The sequence below is a fragment of the Lolium rigidum genome, chromosome 7, assembly GCF_022539505.1.
Source record: "Lolium rigidum isolate FL_2022 chromosome 7, APGP_CSIRO_Lrig_0.1, whole genome shotgun sequence".
NCBI classification, from domain to species: domain Eukaryota; kingdom Viridiplantae; phylum Streptophyta; class Magnoliopsida; order Poales; family Poaceae; genus Lolium; species Lolium rigidum.
Genome location: NC_061514.1, coordinates 245,845,316 through 245,863,188, shown reverse-complemented (window position 1 = coordinate 245,863,188; position 17,873 = coordinate 245,845,316). Strand labels below are relative to the sequence as shown.

The following is a 17,873-nucleotide window of genomic DNA, read 5'->3' as shown; positions in this document are numbered from 1 at the left end:
CGGCGATTCTTCATGATCCTATATTTAGGGGCGAGGACTGGAGATGGCCCTAGCCCTGATTCTGGTAGATCGAGTATTCCGCGGGAAATTCATGTTGAAAAGATGCATGTGGGTGGCACCAAAGCCCGCACGTAGGTAGGAGTACTAGCTTCGCTTAGGGTAGGCTAGGTGTCCTGTCCGCATGCATCAAGGACGTCTCTGACTCGGTTACACGCGCACAGTGCCCGGCGGCCTCGACCGCGCGCGTAGGTGCGCCAATGCATGCGCGCGCGGCCGCGGAGCGCCGGCGTACTGCAGACACGGCAGGCCGGCCGGCGGGCCTAGGAGGTCAGGATGTAAGTGGCAGCGGCGTTTCGCGATCCCACATACGCCGCCCGCGAAATTCGGCCCAAATGGCGTAGGCGGCCCACCACGAGATTTATATGGCGTTGGTGGACAAAACCACAAAGCCCACGATTCCCAGCGGCTCATCCTCGCACAGACACGCGCAGACACTCGCCTCCTCCGCGCCGCCCCCGACCACCTCCGCCCAGTATCCTCCGCGCTGCCCCCGACCACCTCCGCCCAGTATCCTCCGCGCCGCCCCCGACCATCTCCTCCCAGTATCCTCCGCGCCGCCCCCGACCACCTCCTCTGCGTATCCTCTGCGCCGCCCCCAACCACCTCCAGCGGCAGCAGCAGATGGATCTGGCGGCTCCCAACCACCTCCAGCGGCAGCACCAGATGTATCCGCCGCCTACCTTCCCGTGTCCTCCGCCTCGACCATGGCCGCTCCAGCACCAGCAGGCCCGCGCAGCGGCGGGAGCAAGTCCGTGCTCGACGGTGAGGAACTTCTCCTCTTCACTCGTGGCTTCTGTGCTTGTCTGCTTCGCACGAATTTGCTGGGTATGCGTTGTCTGAAATATTGCTGGTCGGGGCATCATACTCCCAATTTTATCTTTTGCCCCTAGTATAGATGGCTAGAAAACATGTGCGAATGGCTTGCCAACGTTTCTGCTGTCAATGTATAATCTAACTGGTCACCGGCATTTTGTCGCCTGCTTTTGTGTTACTGTAACCATGAATCTAGCAGAGTTAGGTTCAGAATTTAGGACACTATAAAAGACAGGGGTAGATTCAGGTTTCACATAACTGTACAGAAATATTTTTGCCTTGTACAAGGAGATAAGATTGACAACAAACTAGACAAATCACATGATGCTCCTATTTTCACTAGGATTTCATTTCAGTTATTGCATTGTTATATCTCATCGTTGAAATATGCCACAACTAGAAAAATATACACACGTCTATTGCATCCAGCTAGTGCAAGCAGTCAATTCGAGTGACTACGGTTGCCAGTTCATAAGCATGTCGTTGCTTGGACGCTGCTCAATGTGTTGGTAAAAAAACGATACAAGTCCAACACTCCAGGAATTCAAAGTGTACAAAAATGTGAGCACATCACAGGGAAAATACGTGAAACACTTTTCAATGTTCAGTATATAACTTAAAACTTTTGTGTGAACTGACACCTACTACCTCTGTCCGGATTTAATTGACGTGAATCTGTTCATTAGCCTTCTCCCCCCGCGTCGATTAAATAGGAACGGAGGGAGTAATATTTATCCATCCCTGCAAAATTACATCATGATTCATTGAGACCATGCTGATTATACATTAAACTTGGCGAAGTTATGCAACAGATTGGGATGCTGACTATGTTTCTAATTATATGTGTTCTTGAATATATAGGGATGGCTGGCCCATCCATGAAGCCGGTTGAGCTCGAAGAATTGGCTGGCTCATCCATGAAGCCGGTTCACCTCGAAGAAATGGCTGGCCCATCCATGAAGCCGGTTCACCTTGAAGAAATGGCTGGCCCATCCATGAAGCCGGTTCACCTCGAAGAAATGGCTGGCACATCCATGAAGCCGGTTGAGCTCGAAGAATTGGATCTCATGGGTGATATTGACAAGCAGAGGCTAAAGTGGGAAACCATCAATGAGGACCAGCAGGTGTGGGATGCCCTCGATGAGCAGCGAAAGTGAGTCTCTCATCTCTATCTCCTCGTTTCGTTGTTTATGTTTTATTCCCATAAAGATCTGTACTGTAATGTCTTTCATAGTCTTTGTTTGCATACTAAAACTCCCGTGTTGTAGGTTTGCATGCTAATTAGATGCATATTCTTACTTTTTATGCAGCTGTTTTTGCCATATTTTCATTCAGAGATAGAAGGTGTAGTTGATCTATTCTCTGCTGCTCAGTTTATCTTTATTTGATCTAATTAAGTTATCAAACCTGCCCTGTTTCTTTTGGTCAGGCAAATGTGTGTCATTTTTTACTTCCGGTCAGGCATTGTAGAGCTTTGTCGCTCAAGTAAAAGTAGGTTCTACAAAAACTTACTTTCGGTCTGGTTATTTGTGATGCTTCAAGTATATCATTATCTTATTGTGGTGTACTGGTGTGTAATATCCAAATTTATTTTACATCCTGATGTTAAACATTTGATCGATGGTTAAGCTGTCTGCCTGAGTGTTTGGTTCAGTCCAGGCAATATATTTCGCACGTGTTATGTTAGCTGATTGTTTGATCTCACAATTTATTTGTGATCTCACAAGCTTGGTATGATACACATGAAGCTGTTTCAAATTAATTTTACTTGCTCATTTTTGCAGTCTACTTGTCGATGAGCTGATTAGAGAAGACTCCTATTCATGCTGCTTCTTGGTTGCACCTGAAGATGTAGATTCATGTCATCTACTGATGAACGGAAGCCATGCCTCAGAATATTTGTTGTTAGTGCTAGCTGAGCAGAAACAAGACTATATAATCTATTGTGTTTAGCAAGTTTTTAGCTTCAGATTGTATCAGGACCAGTACCATGTGTCTTTGGTAAACTGAGTTTAACAGTAATGTGGCGACAGGCGACAGAGTGTGAAGTAGTATTCCTGTTCCTATTGACTTGGAGTCTCTACGGTTCATGCTATATTCCAGTGATAATTTCCAGTTCTGCTGTGATTTCCAGTGATTTTTCCAATTTTTCCAGAAAACTTTCTAGCTTTCATGCTATATTTTAATACAGGCGTTGTAGAAATAGCAACGCATCAGAGAATGAGAACAGAGCCTAGAGGAATCACGCTACATACGAACGGAGCCTAGAGGAATACATACGAACGGAGCCTAGAGGCATCACGCATTCACGCAACAGGTGACGGAGTAAAATAGTGCGTGCGGCCGAAGCGGCGCCACTAAGCCGCACGGAACCGCCAGAAATAATTAGCGGCCACCACAAAACTGCTAATCACGCTATGCGGCCGAAGCGGTATCTTTGTTTATGTCCAGCGGTTGAGCCATTTACATCCTGACTAGGAGGCTATACGACGGTTTAGCTGTAGCTGGTAGCACGCGCGCCTCTGGCGTGTCGACACATCGGTGATCGATCCCCGACCGCTTCCCCTGAATGCTGAATGTCACCGCTGGTAATTGTGCGTCCGTGCGTGCGTGCGTAGTTTCATTCTGTCCCGGAGGCGTACGTCGCGCGCGTGCGTCACCCGCCGGAGTCGACAATTATCGGCCGCGCGCGGCGCTATCTAGCCGCACAGACAGAGTACGCGAAGGCACTTGTGGAGACATGACTGAGCATATGCCCCTGTCTTTGCCCGGAAGGAAAGGATCGGTCATCGGTGGTGGAGCGGGACGCGGCGGCTCCGTATATAATGGGGGGCCGGGGTCGGGGACGACGAAATTCCGCCGACGGCGACAGGCGATCGAGAGCGATGCGGCCGCCGCGCCGGAGACGCACGGCACGGTGGACTGGCTCTGTCGGTCAACACCCGCGCGCGTGGTGCTAGTGGTCACCACGGCGGGGCGCGCCACCCACCCACCTCCACTACCGCGCGCGGGTCCGTCCCGTTTCTCACGCACACGCGCCCGCCATGGAATTTCGATTTCGTTTCATTTTCCCTCCCATGAAAGAGAGATCTATACGTCTTGGTTTCTCATTCTCCCATCAACTCAACTTGTTCGTCTACCTATTATATCGCCGATCCAAGGCCGTATGTACGCGAGACACGTATGGAGACGGAATCACATGACTACGACTAGTTTCGCCGGCCACAGCCGCCAACGGGAAAAACAAACGGCCAAATATATTCTCTTGACGGACAGGGCGACGACAACGATCTCACTCACTCGCTACACATCGATCGGGCTACTCTACGGACACATCACCTCACCCCTATACTATACTAGTAGTATACCAGTAGTATATCTCCTAAGCCATGACTACGCCCACATCCATCGATTCTTTGCTTCCATCCCTTTCCGTTGCTAATATTCCAATCCCATGACACACATACACATGCATCCTCTCACCATCATATCATATCCCGTCCATCTCCCGTAGCCACACATGCCAGCCACGACAAGGTAGCTACCTATACCCTAATCGACCGCCCGATTGATTAGTCGCTTCTCAAGATTTGAGTTTGCTGACAGAGCTCACTGCCCTTTGATTAGTCGCTTCTCTATATCACTTAGCACCGCATGACACTACCCATCCTTGTCGCCATGTGACTCCTAAGAGCCGTGCGTGGTCACACTGCTTGATTATATGTACTACTTATGTATGTACACCATATGCATGCAATGCATCCTATTCCAGCCTATACCTACGTACGTGTCAGCACTCTTCTTGCCGCACTACGTACAGTTTTGAACACGTACGTATGCACTGCTTCCCGACAAAACTAACAGTGTACCTACGCTAGCTTGTAGGTACATGCATGGGGGGCGTACCAATACTGCATGCATGCGTGTACTATGTACTCTGCAGATATACGTTCGCTTCCAAGAAATATGTCAATTTGGTCAGAAAAGGACAAAAATAAACACTAAAGCACACGATGCTGGAAAAATTATAGAGCAAAGATAAGTCAACATAGACGCGGAAGCGAGCAATTGCCGGAACACAAAAGTCCATTTTGACGTGAAACAAACTCAAGACAAAACCGGGACACGCAGCATGAACTGCTCACACTTTCCCCTCTCCTTCCACCACTTTCTCATGTGTGCTCTCCGTGAGTCCGGGTAAGTCCCGAGCCCTTCCCGACGAAATAGTCGGCCAGAGATGGCAAAGGGAAGAGGGTGGAGTAGTTGTAGATAGTAGTAGTAGTAGGCTCTATGCTAGGAGTTGGCTTCATGCCGCAGTTTGCGGCTATGCTAACAGGTGGCGGCTAGATCTCTTGGTCAAGATCTGGAGCCGACGATAGGTGGTCTTTTTGCTCGACGTGGAGCTCCATTGGTCGGAGCCGGAGGTGACGGGCGGCTAGACTCTCCACAAATAAAGGGCATTTATCTAGGGCTTCTGGTACACAAGGTGGGAGTTGGATGCCTTTCTTCTCTCCTCGTCATGCCGATGAGGTAGAAGAGGAGTATCTTCCTCGAGCCGACGGATGACCACACAAGCGGCATGAGAGCGATGAAGCTACTCCCGGTAGCACATCCATGATGGTTCGGCTATGGTCGTCGTCCAACAAGGTCAAAAGGCGTCCACTCCCTCCCTCTTTGTCGGTGACGGATCTTCCCGGCCGGCGACCGTAGGTCAACAACTAGCTCCATGCTTACATGCCTAGAAGCGGTGGTGCTGGAGCTGGACCCGATTGTGTTTGTACTGTCTCTTTTAGGGTCCTTAGTGCAAAGTATTTGGGATGGCTTGTAATTTTCCCTTTTCTTTAGTCCTTCATGTATTTTTGCTCCATCACTGAATTAAAGCTTCTAGGTCCTGTCGGAACCTACCCTATTCAAAAATAAACACAAAACCGACACACTAGTTCTTCCATTAGCTCGAGGGAGGAGGTGGCAACTTAGAATTGTGGTATGGCTGAATGTGTAGATGGGATACAAGCTATAGCCACATGTCTATCAGTCTATGGAACATGGACGCGTGTCGGGTTACATGCATAAGAAAGAGAGAAATTCCTTATTTGTCAATACGGATTTCGGGTTTGGCATTTGGTTTTGTGTTTCATATTTGTTTCCAGATTTTTAGCTTTTCAAATTTGGTTCATTTATTTTTTTCTATTTCGAAACCCATATGTATGTGTTATTCTACGGATTGGAAGAAACTTTCCGTGCCATTTTTCACCCCCACTTTGTGAACACATTGTATTCATGTGTGACATCACATGTACGCACAGATACACTGGGCTCACATAATTAACTAGTAATTGATGAGGTTGGGGTGTCAAATTATGTCAGGTGTAGTTATTCATCATGGTACGACAGTCCAAATTATGGACTGCAGCTCAGGGCGCCCCATGCTTTGACATGATGCTGTGCAGAGAGGGCTCCATGTGGATTAGTTCCTTCACACCCATCATGGTCAAGGTGCTAATAATCGCATCATTAGCTACGATGGCATTTGATTTAGAATGGATAAACTTGAATCTCTCTCACACGCAGACACATGGATGGCCAGCATTTGGGCACAATTAGTGGTACTATGTGGGGGATCAACTCTGTGTGGTGATTTTGAACATAAACCCTCCACCGGGCAGCCACACAAAGTGCCCCTCTGCCAGAATGGACCAGTAGTGGGACTACACAAGCATGCCCTAGTTGCTCTTTTTTTTTAGGAACTAGTCGCACATTCTCTCTCTCCCCTCTCCCCGCTTGTTTACCTCGGAATCTCTCTGACTCTCTCCCTCGATCGATCATTCTCTACAAACATACTACCTTTGCTACATTGGCATTATGTAAAAAATGCGCGTTGCTAGTAGAATCACAGAACAATGCAAGAAGCTGAATACGCCACTAACAAATTTTGATACCTCTCCATCAGAAACGTAAAACGAACCACTGTGTTCCGCACAAAAAGAATAGTGTTCACCTGTGAAAATCAATTGTCCATGAAATCTAAGAGAGAGAATGTGAGGGTGCCATCACAACTCTGTGGATCCTGCGGAGTGTCAGATCAAGTAGAGAGTATACAAAATATATAGGGCTGGCTGGTTAGTCTGCCATGGCGGCCAACCTACCGATAGCAGACTAAAGAAATGGAGTTTAGAGGAAAGAACAAGTGGATCTTCCTCGCAACCACTATACACTCAACAGTTGAACAGATAGTATCATCAACTAACATCCCATTATTTACTCGATCAAATAAATCATAGTATACATATTTGTTCTCCCAACATTGATCCCAGTCCAAATCGACCAAAATAATTCTCTCTCTCCCCCCTCTAGGCTCCTAGTAGCAACTGCGGAAGAGATTAGATCAGGTACTGGGGCAGTGTGCAATGCGCTGTAACCAGCAATATACAAATCATTGGGTACTAATGGACAACCAAAGTATTGTAAATTAAAGATTAGGCAGAGAGAAGAATGGTAGAGCGAGAGAGCGGGACACCTAAGCGTGCCATTAGTTTAGCGTGCCCAGATTACATTTTTTAGTAGGGTTTCTTATTCTGTGCGCACGACATCCAAGGGGAATGTCGGTCAGTTGTTCTTTGTTTGCTTGTTGTTTGCTCGATCGATCGCGAGAGGAATGTTTGTTTGTTCCTTTTGTTTTTTGGTGCTATGTTAATGTATTGCAAATCACACGATCAGCTTGGGGCCATCACCTGAGATTGGGTGACTTTGAAATGAAAGGATAGAAGCTTAGAATATTATTACTAGTTGTTTACTCTTGCGAATTGCTGGGGGCACACCGTCAACTATATGTGCACCTTAATTTTTCAATGTGTTGTTTGGTTTATACAATTTATCTTGTTTTTCAAATGCATTTCTTCTGAAAATTATGACACCATAAGGGTAAAGTATGTATGTAACTTACTATCTAAATCGTGATGTGTGAGAGCGATCATTCGAAGACAAGGTTAGTATGAAGTCACACTTTTTTTCTTGCTTCAATTGCTCTATCTGATCAAAATTTCGTAGAACTATAGGGACGTGTAAATGAAAATTATCGTTTGTACAAAATAAATATGTTTGACGTTGCCCATTTGGTCGGTAGAAACGGCAGTGTTTTGCATATATATATGTTACTCTAAGAATATCGATACAAGGACAACATTAGGTGCCATCCTAACAATAATTTAACTTTCACTATCATATGGGCTGTACAATATTATGGAAAACGAATCACAAAAACATTCCTGATGCATATTTTAGTTGTATAAGTACACTAATTAGGGGACAGCCAAATCTATTTGACAAGGCCTAGTGATATGGACGCGTCATCCTCATCATGTTGCAAGGCAAGAAAATTGGGGGTCCAAAGGAATGGATTGGCTCCTGCTGCAAGAATCTCACACGCATCCCTAAGCTATATACTCCTCCCCATGCATGCCACACATATATAATTGGATGGTTGCATGCATCACATGGAATGCCAACTCCATCCATGGTCTAATGATGAAACAAAGATGCCCTAGAAAAAAAATAACGGGTCACCCAGTGGATACTAGATCTATGAGCAGGATGGGCAGTTCAACTACGAAATTAGAGAGAGAGAGAGTGGGTGTGTGCATGTGCCTTATAATTAGGAGTGATTAGTGTGTAATACGAGTAGAAGTCATGATAGTCCACTAGGAGTCTCTAGAGAGAGAGTGAGGGTACCTACTTAGCCAGGCTTTTCTTAAGGGTCCCTGCTGTGGGATTTTGATCTGGACCGCTGTCTCGATCTGGCTTTGCTTCCTGAAGAAGGATGCCCTGTCTACCAATTATGGGTAGGGTTACATGGCCTTCGTCAGCATGTTGAGTTGTGTTTGTGTGTTTTGTTAAGCATGGTATGTTCTTGTTTCCACGCACTTTCTATGATTGTTTTCTGTTATTCCTGAGATGGAAAATGGTCTACATGCTTTGCCATTTATCTAGATTAAGGCCTTATCAAAGGATCGACTATGGGTCAGTCAACTTAAAAAAGAACTATTTTTAGTCAACTTCTGATAGATATGAAAAATCAAGGTTTTCTAATGCTTTTATAAATTGAATTGAAAAAATCCTAAATTCTGATCAGAAGGTTATTGGAGATAGCAAAAATAGTTTTCATATGGTTTAAATGGATCAAGATGCAACTTTAATTTGAAGTTTGGAGTTCACATTACTCGTTCACTGAAAAATTTTAAGTAGGAAAAATTATAATGAGAGAATGTTCAGATTTTAGTCTTTTGGAGCGAATGACTTGCCAGCCATCCTTTTTTTTGCTGATGGTGGATGAAAATTGTCATCAAAACATGTTAAAAGAAGTTCCCACGTGACAATCCTCGGTTGTTGTGAAACGGTTGTCCGCTTGATATAGGTGTCATTTAATTATCATCATCAACTATGGCACCGACGCACTAAGACTAGCCACAATGGGAATATCATAGGTAGTATCATACATGCCATGTAAGCAAAAATCTTATAGGACACATCAATTAATGAGGAGAGAGGTGAGAGTAGTATCATAGATAGATACCGTATTATAGCACGTAAAACTAAAAAATTTAGTGGCAAACACATCATGTACACATATTTGCATTGAGATTCTACAAAACATTAAACATGGTGAAACTATGATACTAATACATGATACTATGCATTGTATGTGTTGTATCATAAACTAGTATCACAAGTATGATACTAGTCTATGATATTTTCCATTGTGACTAGTCTAACATATTTGAGTGCTAATTTGGTGGCTCTTAAATTAAGAAAGCTTGTTCTTGTCTTTTAGTTGTCGTCGACATAAGTTCTGGTAACGTACGCCATAATGAACAACTTGATCGGTTGTCTATCCCATTTTGATGATCTAAATATATATATATATATATGACAATGGCCACACTGACTAATAGTCCCCATTTTCTACTTGTAGCCAGGCTAGGGTTATTTTTTCTTTCTTTTTGCTGATAATCTAGGAACTGCGTGTAAATTCTGCCCCGGCTATGCATTATGCATGTACATACATGTAAGTTACCATCAGAATATATTCGATGGGCGAAAAGACGGGGCGACTGCAGTAAGTAAGACCTTTAACTGTAGCGGTAGCGCCCTCAGCATGTTAACTCTTGTGGACATGGAAAAAGGAAACATTTGCTTTGTCAACAACGTACTGTACGCACGCACGTACACGTACACCATTATGGGGGGAAATATATTCTTGGCTTGTGGAGGGGGGAGAAGCATGGAAAGAAGAGAAGGCATCCGATTCCCGATCGATGATCGATCAGAGATCCGATCGAGGGATGCGTTGGTTGGGGACTCTCGATCGAGAAAGGAATGTCGGCTGCGCGCGGTCGGGATCCATCCATCTCTCGCCGGCTCGCCGCTCGATGGATCGGGTCCTAGCTTGCTCCTTCCTGGCTGCTATATCTAGTCTAGCTGCCACCCCGTCTCATGATCGTGTCCATGCATGCATGGATGTGGATCATCGCCTGCCACACATGCATATATGCAAACCACCGGTGGAATCCAACGTGGCGGTCACACACGATTAACAGTGATGTAGTGGCTCGTGTTTTATTTTGTCTTGTTTTGAAGTAAGTACGTGTACGCTGATCTAAGTCCTCGCATTTTCTTCTTTTTAGGTCAAGAGTATGTTTTGGTCCGCCATAGTTGGACAAGGTGTGTTCATTATCGGAAATGTGGGATTTTCCATTTTAAACCAGCGTCAAAGAGATATTTATTGTCAAGGGTTGTCAGAGGTTTGGACAAAAATGTTAATTTTTACCAAATTATATTCTTCTTCGGCCAATAATCACTTTTCCTTGACAAAACTGACTATATCTGGAAAGAACTCACAAAATAACATGTTCCCGAAAAGATTTAACAAAATAATCTTTTTGTTTGGCTCCATAGGTGACGGAGCAGTCGTGCTCCATACCAGAACGCCGCCCGCGGCGGCACTGTAATCGTAGAGGCCGCAGTCAATTGCGCCATGCGCAGGCTGATGTGGCGGTCATCACCAGAAGAGGGGTGACGTGCGTATAACCTATCGGGTACTCATTATTGCTATACTCGGTGCGGATAATGCAGATGGACTAGCACAAGGACTCGACAAGCTGGACACGCATGTCGTATCGACTAAGGAAAGTCGAAAGAAGCAAACTCCAATATGTAATAGACTAGGACTCTTGAACCCTAGTCTGGTTCCATATATAAAGCTAGGCAGAGTCACCCCTTGAGGGCACGCATAGACACAATATCATACCCGCAGATTAGAACTAGACTAGATACAATTTGTCTACGGCAGCACTGTCGTTGCCTATTCGACGGTACCCCGAAGGGGGATCCTCACGAGGGGGAGAAGAAGTAGGGGTCATAGGGCGGAGAGTCCTCGGGACGGTGGTACACGATTTACCCAGCTTCGGAACACCTGCTCGAAGACAGGGCCTACTACAGCTTGTCTGGAATTATATGGGAGCTTTCGCGTTGTTACAATGAGTTGTGGTTGTGCCTCTAGGGCTCCCGGGATCCGGCTTATAAAGACGCACGGATCTAGGGTTTACATGGAGAGTCCTAGCCGAAATACAAGTTGCCTAACTACGGTACAATGTCTTACCGTGTACGTCAAGGATCCGCCTTCCATCTATGTCGCACTGGATCCGGATACCTTATGGGCCTCCATGGATCCGACCTTCTTCGTAGGTCGGTTGGGATCCGGCTCCCTGCTCCTGGGCTGGACTTCATCCTTCATGATCTACAGCAACTGGGCCGCCCGATGGGCCACATGCCACATCACCATCTGTGGGCCACCCGGGCTTGCCGGATCCAGGCCATGCCGTTGATATACCCATAAAGTATACCCACAACAGTAGCCCCCGAAGTTCTCCAAGATTCATCATTCCTCCGACTTCATTCAACTGGATCCAAAGAGAATCTTGAAGAGCTTCCAAAACTTCCTTGTTTCCGACTTCATCCAACCGGAAATCATTGTATTTATGTGACTATATCTTCAGCGGATTTTTCGCGTGCGCTGAACTGAACTTCCTTTTTTCCCGCGCCAAATTTTCGGAGATGCAAATCTTCAACCGGAAATTTCGGAGATCACCCAGTTCTAGTTACCGCTACCTCGATTTCACCGCTTTAACCTAAGACACGTGGCGACCATCCAACGGTGTGACCGTTCTGTTTCCGCCGTTGGATCCAGCTCAAGAATCTCCGCGCGAGGTCTATAAATACCCGCGGCGACGGTAAGTTCTTCATTCGTTTCACCGCAAACTCCACTTCATCTTCTTCCTCCCGCAACGCCGCCGATCGGATCTCAACTCCGACGAACTCGCTCACGGGAAGCTTCGTACGCCACCACTCCAAGGCCATCCTTGACCCGAGATCGTCACGGTTGATCGGGAAATCCGATCCGCCGCCGAATTGTGGTCAAGCGGAGGACCTCGCACCAACTCCGACGACCTCCCTTTCGCCGGCGCGCCGAAGAACCATCGCGACATTAACGGTACGTCCACCGGACTTGTAGAAGAAAAGGTAGTTTAGACTTAGGCCAGTTCTGGCTTACTTAGCTTATCACATGGGTGCAGCCGGAAGCATGTCGCCTAGCTCACCCAAGTGTACCGATAGTTCTCCAAACAGCCCTGAACCAGGTTCATTAGAACCAAGCTGTCCGGAACCTTTAGCATTCCTGCCACCATATGTTTCCGACATCAAGTTAGCTCAACCATTCTCCGCATATTCAAGCACCGCACTAGGCCGGATCCCCACCCTCAAAGAGATCCAAGAAGACCTCGAGGGACAAGCTAGGATGGCAGCTAAGGTGCAGGAGGCGGAAGCGAAGAAGGCTTCCAAGGCCCGGATCCGGGAAGGCGAGAAGGGACAGTGGTGGCCTTGCGAAACCAAGGATTCGGAACTGAGGGACCTCCAAAGCGAGGGCATGATTTCACCGCAATGGAGTTTCATGCGAGACTCCGACATCCCCAAACCAGACGCGGACGAACGGGTCCTGACCAAAGCCTTGGTTGAGCGCTGTATATCGCTCCCCTGCTCGGAATTCTTCCTCTTCACCCTTTCCACCTACGGACTTCAACCTCATAATATCTGCCCGAACTCATATCTACTCCTCTCGAAATACGTGACGCTCTGCGAAGGGCATCTCGGAATTCGCCCGGACGTCCGCCTATGGCAATATTTCTTCTGAGTGAAGAAAGAGACTAAGGACAAGGCCATGGTGAACTGCGGGAGCATGACCTTCATGCTCCGACCTGGTCGTATGTATCCACCTCACTCCTCCCACGAGTCCGTCCGGTACTGGAACGCCGGATGGTTCTACGTGAAGAATATCGCAGTTCCGGGTGTCCACGATGGGCTGCCCAAATTCATCAACAAGCCTCCGGAAGAACGTGATAGTTGGAGCTTCGTCCCCACCCTCGCCCAGTTTCCGATCTTGGAAAAAGCTGCGCGAAGGATCTCTTGGTTAGTCCACGATGGGCTAACCGGAACTGAGCTCACATTGAGTTGGTTTTCTCGGCGGATCCAGCCGCTGCGGTACAATGAGCGCTTGATCTGCGCGTATACCGGGGCGGATGACCTTCTCCGAGTAACCCGCCACGACCTTCCTGTGGATTCTCTCGAGAGGAGAATCAAAACACTTGTGAAGATTGGCCGGGGCCAACCGGTCCCGGAGTTAATAAAGGACATCAAGACCAACGACCAGTGCCCTCCGGTAAGCGCTTGTACCTTTGCTATTCTTAACTTCTCATTTTTTCGAAGTGTTCTAACTTGTTCGTGGTTTCTTCTCCAGCTCGATACTCTGGCGGAGGAAGATTTCCGTACCATACTCAGAGTCCCCGTCAGCGGCGAAGCGGCGGAGGAGGATTAGAAGGACGAGGAGGAGGAAGAGGAGCAAGCGCCCAAGAAGGCCGCTCCTCGACCCACCAAGCGTCCCCACGCCAAATCTTCCGGCTCTGAAGCCGGAGCCAGCGGCGAGGCCTCCGCCAAGAAGTAAAAAACTGTGAAGCCATCTCCGCTCGACTCAAGGAAGGCGGAGCGCGAGCGCCTTAAGCTGTTGAACACAGCTGGAAAAAGGTCGCGTCCGATCATCCCCGACGCTGCGTAAGTTTCCGAGATTGATGCTTCGTCTTTAACTTGTACAACTTGTTACTTATTTCCTTCACTTGCTTATAGGAACCCGACTACCACCACCGCGCGGACCAACGTCCAAAAATCTATCACCAAATACATGAAGAAATCTCCAGCTATTGGTCCTCCTACGCCAGCTCTGCCAAGCACCTCACACGTTGCTCCCCAACCGTCTCCGCCTCGAGCTGAACCTTCTCCCCCTCCTGCTACCGAAACTCAAGTGGAGATAATTCCAGTAAGTAGCGAAAAGGTGGGCGGAAAGAGCTCCGGAACAAAATGACCTACTGCTGAAGAAGCTCAGGTGCAGGGTCAGGAAGAGGCGGAAGTTAACTCTTTCGGAAAGGCTGAAGCTGCGACTAGTGATGCCATCATTTTTCCGAAGAACTTCGGCGATCCGACCGACCTTACCTCCACCCGCAAGGCTTACGCAACCAAGTTCTTCAACAAGCTTACTGAGGCGGAAAAGTGGAATCTGGAACAAGATCTACTCAATGCCATGCAGAGCAACGCCTGGGGGAAGCCTGATGCTAAATCGTCGGAGATTCAGAACTTCAAAAAGGAGGTCGGCCAATTCTGCGACCAGCTCCTCTGCAAGCACAAGGTACTTCCTAGTAGCCCCCAAGTATGTAGGCGAAAACTAGTCAATAGTTAGCACCTAAATACTTAGAAAAACTCAAACTGAAGAAGATTTTAAAGTGTCATAGTAGCCCCCAAGTGTTATGGCGGAAAATTTACCGGCAATAATGCTTCGAAAGGATCCACTGTTGTATAACGTAACCGGAATTTACTCCTGCTCTGTTTCTACTTACAGGAACAGCAGGCGCTGCACTATGAGCTGCACAAGAATATCGCCATGCAACGCCGCGTCACGCTGAGCCAGGCGGAAAAAATCCAGGCCGCTAAAGAAGAGAACGCAGAACTGAAGAAACAGCTGGCAGAAGCTCAAGGTTGGTTTCTGGCCACTCTTACCATTAATTCAAGTTCCGACTGTCATATTGATTTTTAACTTAACTTTGAATAGGGGCATCTTCCTCCCTCGCCACAGCTTCATCTGAACTCGAGAACCTATGCTCCTCTTACCAAGCTCTAGAAGCTAAGCTTGCGGAGGCAGAACAAAAACGGGAGCAGGCGGAAAAGGAGCTAGAGGAGAAGAACTCCGAGTTAATCAAGAAGGAGGGCGAATTCTCCATGAAGAGAAAAATTGACAGCGACACTATCCAGAAGCAACGAAGAGAAATCAACGGGCTCCAGAAATACATGGACACTGCGGAGAAGCACTGGGACTTACTCAACGCAGATTTCATGGATATGTATCCGGAATTTACCAAATAGAACTTATCTGTTGAATTCAGTCTTATGCTTATCTCCGATTATCTCATGCGGAGCCTCTCGGATACACCGAAGAGCATCGGAGTCACTTTCCTCGCGATGATCTTCTCCAGCTTGCTGGAGATGACTATAAAGACCTTATCTCCACCTGCCGGAAAATTTTCCATAATTTGGCGATCAAGAAGAGCCGCACTTGCGACGTGCACCAACTTATCCAAAGAATGGACATTCTTCCGGAACTGGTCGTAGATCTGCAAGCTTCATCAGCTCGAGGTGCTGCTGCGATGTCCCTGGCCATGTGCCTGGCTCGCCATCCGGATCTGGACATTGACAAGGTCACTTCCGGAGTTCCTCCGGCTTCGGATGTCAATGTGCTGCTGAATGCAGTTAGCGGTACGACACCCGTATTGCCCGACGGATCCGCCACGAAGAATTCTACGATAAGGTGGTACTTCCTGCTGACGAGCCTCTTGAAGCGGAGCTTCATAAGGAACGCAAAGCGGAGATGCGACCTAACGGATCGGACGACGGAAGCCAGTACACTTGGACTAGCTCCAAGGAGGCCAGGAAAGGGAAGTCCAAAGACAGCGCAGCGTCTCCGAGTGACGAGGATGAAGAGAGTGATGATGATGATGTGTCTTCTCAGCCTCCGACTAAACAAAAGGATGATTCTCCTCCGGCCAAGGGCCAGTGAAAAACTTATTCCTGTGGCAAGAAAAAACAATGCATCATTTTGGCCCCATTGAGGGTTTGTAAGAATATAACTTAAATTCTTAAGTAGCTAGGGACGAAATAACTACATGTGGGCGGAAAACTTATCCTGCGATCCTTTTTATTTATATGAATGCATGTTTCATTCGTTGAAAAAAGCAAGTGCTGGTTTCTAAGTTTTCCGGCTTGCTCACTTGACCTTCCACGAGCCGGAAGACCTTTAGCCGGAAACGCTCGCCTGCGGCAACGAAGCCCAATGGCAATCCATCAATAATCGCGGAAACAAGCCCCCAGCCAAGGTGTCGGAAGTCGCTACCAGGAATCCATGAGTTCGCAACGAAAAAATTATCCACTAGAAAACTTAAGCTTACGTCCCGAAGGACGATTTTGAAAATCACAACTTTCATACATGCCTAGGCGGAAATATCCAGCTCTCCGGTTTTAGTCGGAAAACATACACGATCTAAAAATGAGCAATTAAAGGAGGTAAAAGACTCAAAGAGTGAACCATATGCTTTATTTCATTGATCATGTATAACTATTACAAAGTATGTAATGCAAAAATTGATAAGTGTGGAAAGGACGTAGCGGTGCTATATTCCAGGGACGATCTGTCTCATCATATATGTCATCCGGATCCTCTCGCTTTCGTTTCCGGTACCAATTGGCAGGTCTATCTTTTTTCACGCGGAAATCAACGAGGTAGTATGATCCGTTGTGTAGCGCTTTGCTTATGACAAAAGGTCCTTCCCATGGAGATTGCAACTTATGCTCTTTCACCTGTCGAAGGCGGAGAACCAGGTCACCTACCCTAAACGAGCGATTCCGAACTCGACGGCTATGGTAGCGTCTGAGTTTCTGCTGGTAAATGGTGGAACACTGGTCAGCTAAATTCCGAGCTTCTTCGATCAGGTCCACAGATAGCTGTCTGGCCTCGTCAGCTGTATCTTCGCTGTAGGCGGAAACTCGTGGTGAGTCGTGGATGATGTCAGAGGGAAGTACTGCTTTAGATCCGTATACTAGGAAGAAAGGGGTAAACCCTCTTTATCTGTTGGGGGTAGTTCGTAAACTCCACAGAACAACATCTAGCTCTTCTGCCCAAGCTCCGGCTGCGCGACGCAGCAGTTCTTCAAGGCGAGGCTTGACTCCGGCTAGTATGAGGCCGTTAGCTCGCTCAACCTGCCCGTTGGACTGCGGATGCGCCACAGATGCTAGGTCAACTCGGATCCCTACGTCTTGACAATAATCCTTCAATTCTCCTTGAGCAAAGTTCGTGCCATTGTCTGTGATTATGCTGTGTGGGATGTCGTATCTCACTACGAGACTGCAGACGAATTTTAGTGCCGTAGCACCATCGGCTTTTCTCACTGGCTTTTCCTCGATCCACTTACTGAACTTGTCAATAGCGACCAAAAGGTACTCAAAACCGCCAGGAGATGATTTTTTCAGCTTCCCAACCATATCAAGCCCCCAGACCGCGAACGGCCATGTGATTGGGATGGTCTTGAGCTCCTGAGCTGGAGTATTTGGTTGGGTAGCATAGCACTGACAGCCTCGGCAGGTTTTCACTAATTTCTCAGCATCTTCTTTAGGTGTGAGCCAGTAAAATCTTTGCTGAAAGGCTTTTGCAACGAGGGATATGGGAGCGGCGTGATGTCCGCTGATGACGCGTAGAGCACACGCCCGTTGGGAACCCCAAGTGGAAGGTGTGATGCGTACAACAGCAAGTTTCCCTCAGTAAGAAACCAAGGTTATCGAACCAGTAGGAGTCAAGGATC

General features: G+C 47.3%; 1 protein-coding gene across 1 annotated transcript; it reads left to right on the top strand.

Annotated features, from left to right (window-relative positions):
• The first annotated feature begins 642 nt into the window (after positions 1-642).
• On the top strand, positions 643-2,926 carry LOC124678626. The gene is made up of 3 exons (XM_047214485.1): positions 643-822; positions 1,735-2,026; positions 2,658-2,926. Exons 1-3 carry the CDS (start codon positions 765-767, stop codon positions 2,824-2,826), a joined length of 519 nt encoding a protein of 172 aa, XP_047070441.1. The 5' UTR covers positions 643-764; the 3' UTR covers positions 2,827-2,926.
• Positions 2,927-17,873: the final 14,947 nt, after the last annotated feature.

Excerpts from the sequence above, each read along its gene's own strand:
- LOC124678626 (XM_047214485.1), top strand. The coding sequence starts at position 765 with ATGGCCGCTCCAGCACCAGCAGGCCCGCGCAGCGGCGGGAGCAAGTCC. Across the intron at positions 823-1,734 it reads GAGCAAGTCCGTGCTCGACG|GGATGGCTGGCCCATCCATG; the intron begins GTGAGGAACTTC and ends TTGAATATATAG. Across the intron at positions 2,027-2,657 it reads GCCCTCGATGAGCAGCGAAA|TCTACTTGTCGATGAGCTGA; the intron begins GTGAGTCTCTCA and ends TCATTTTTGCAG.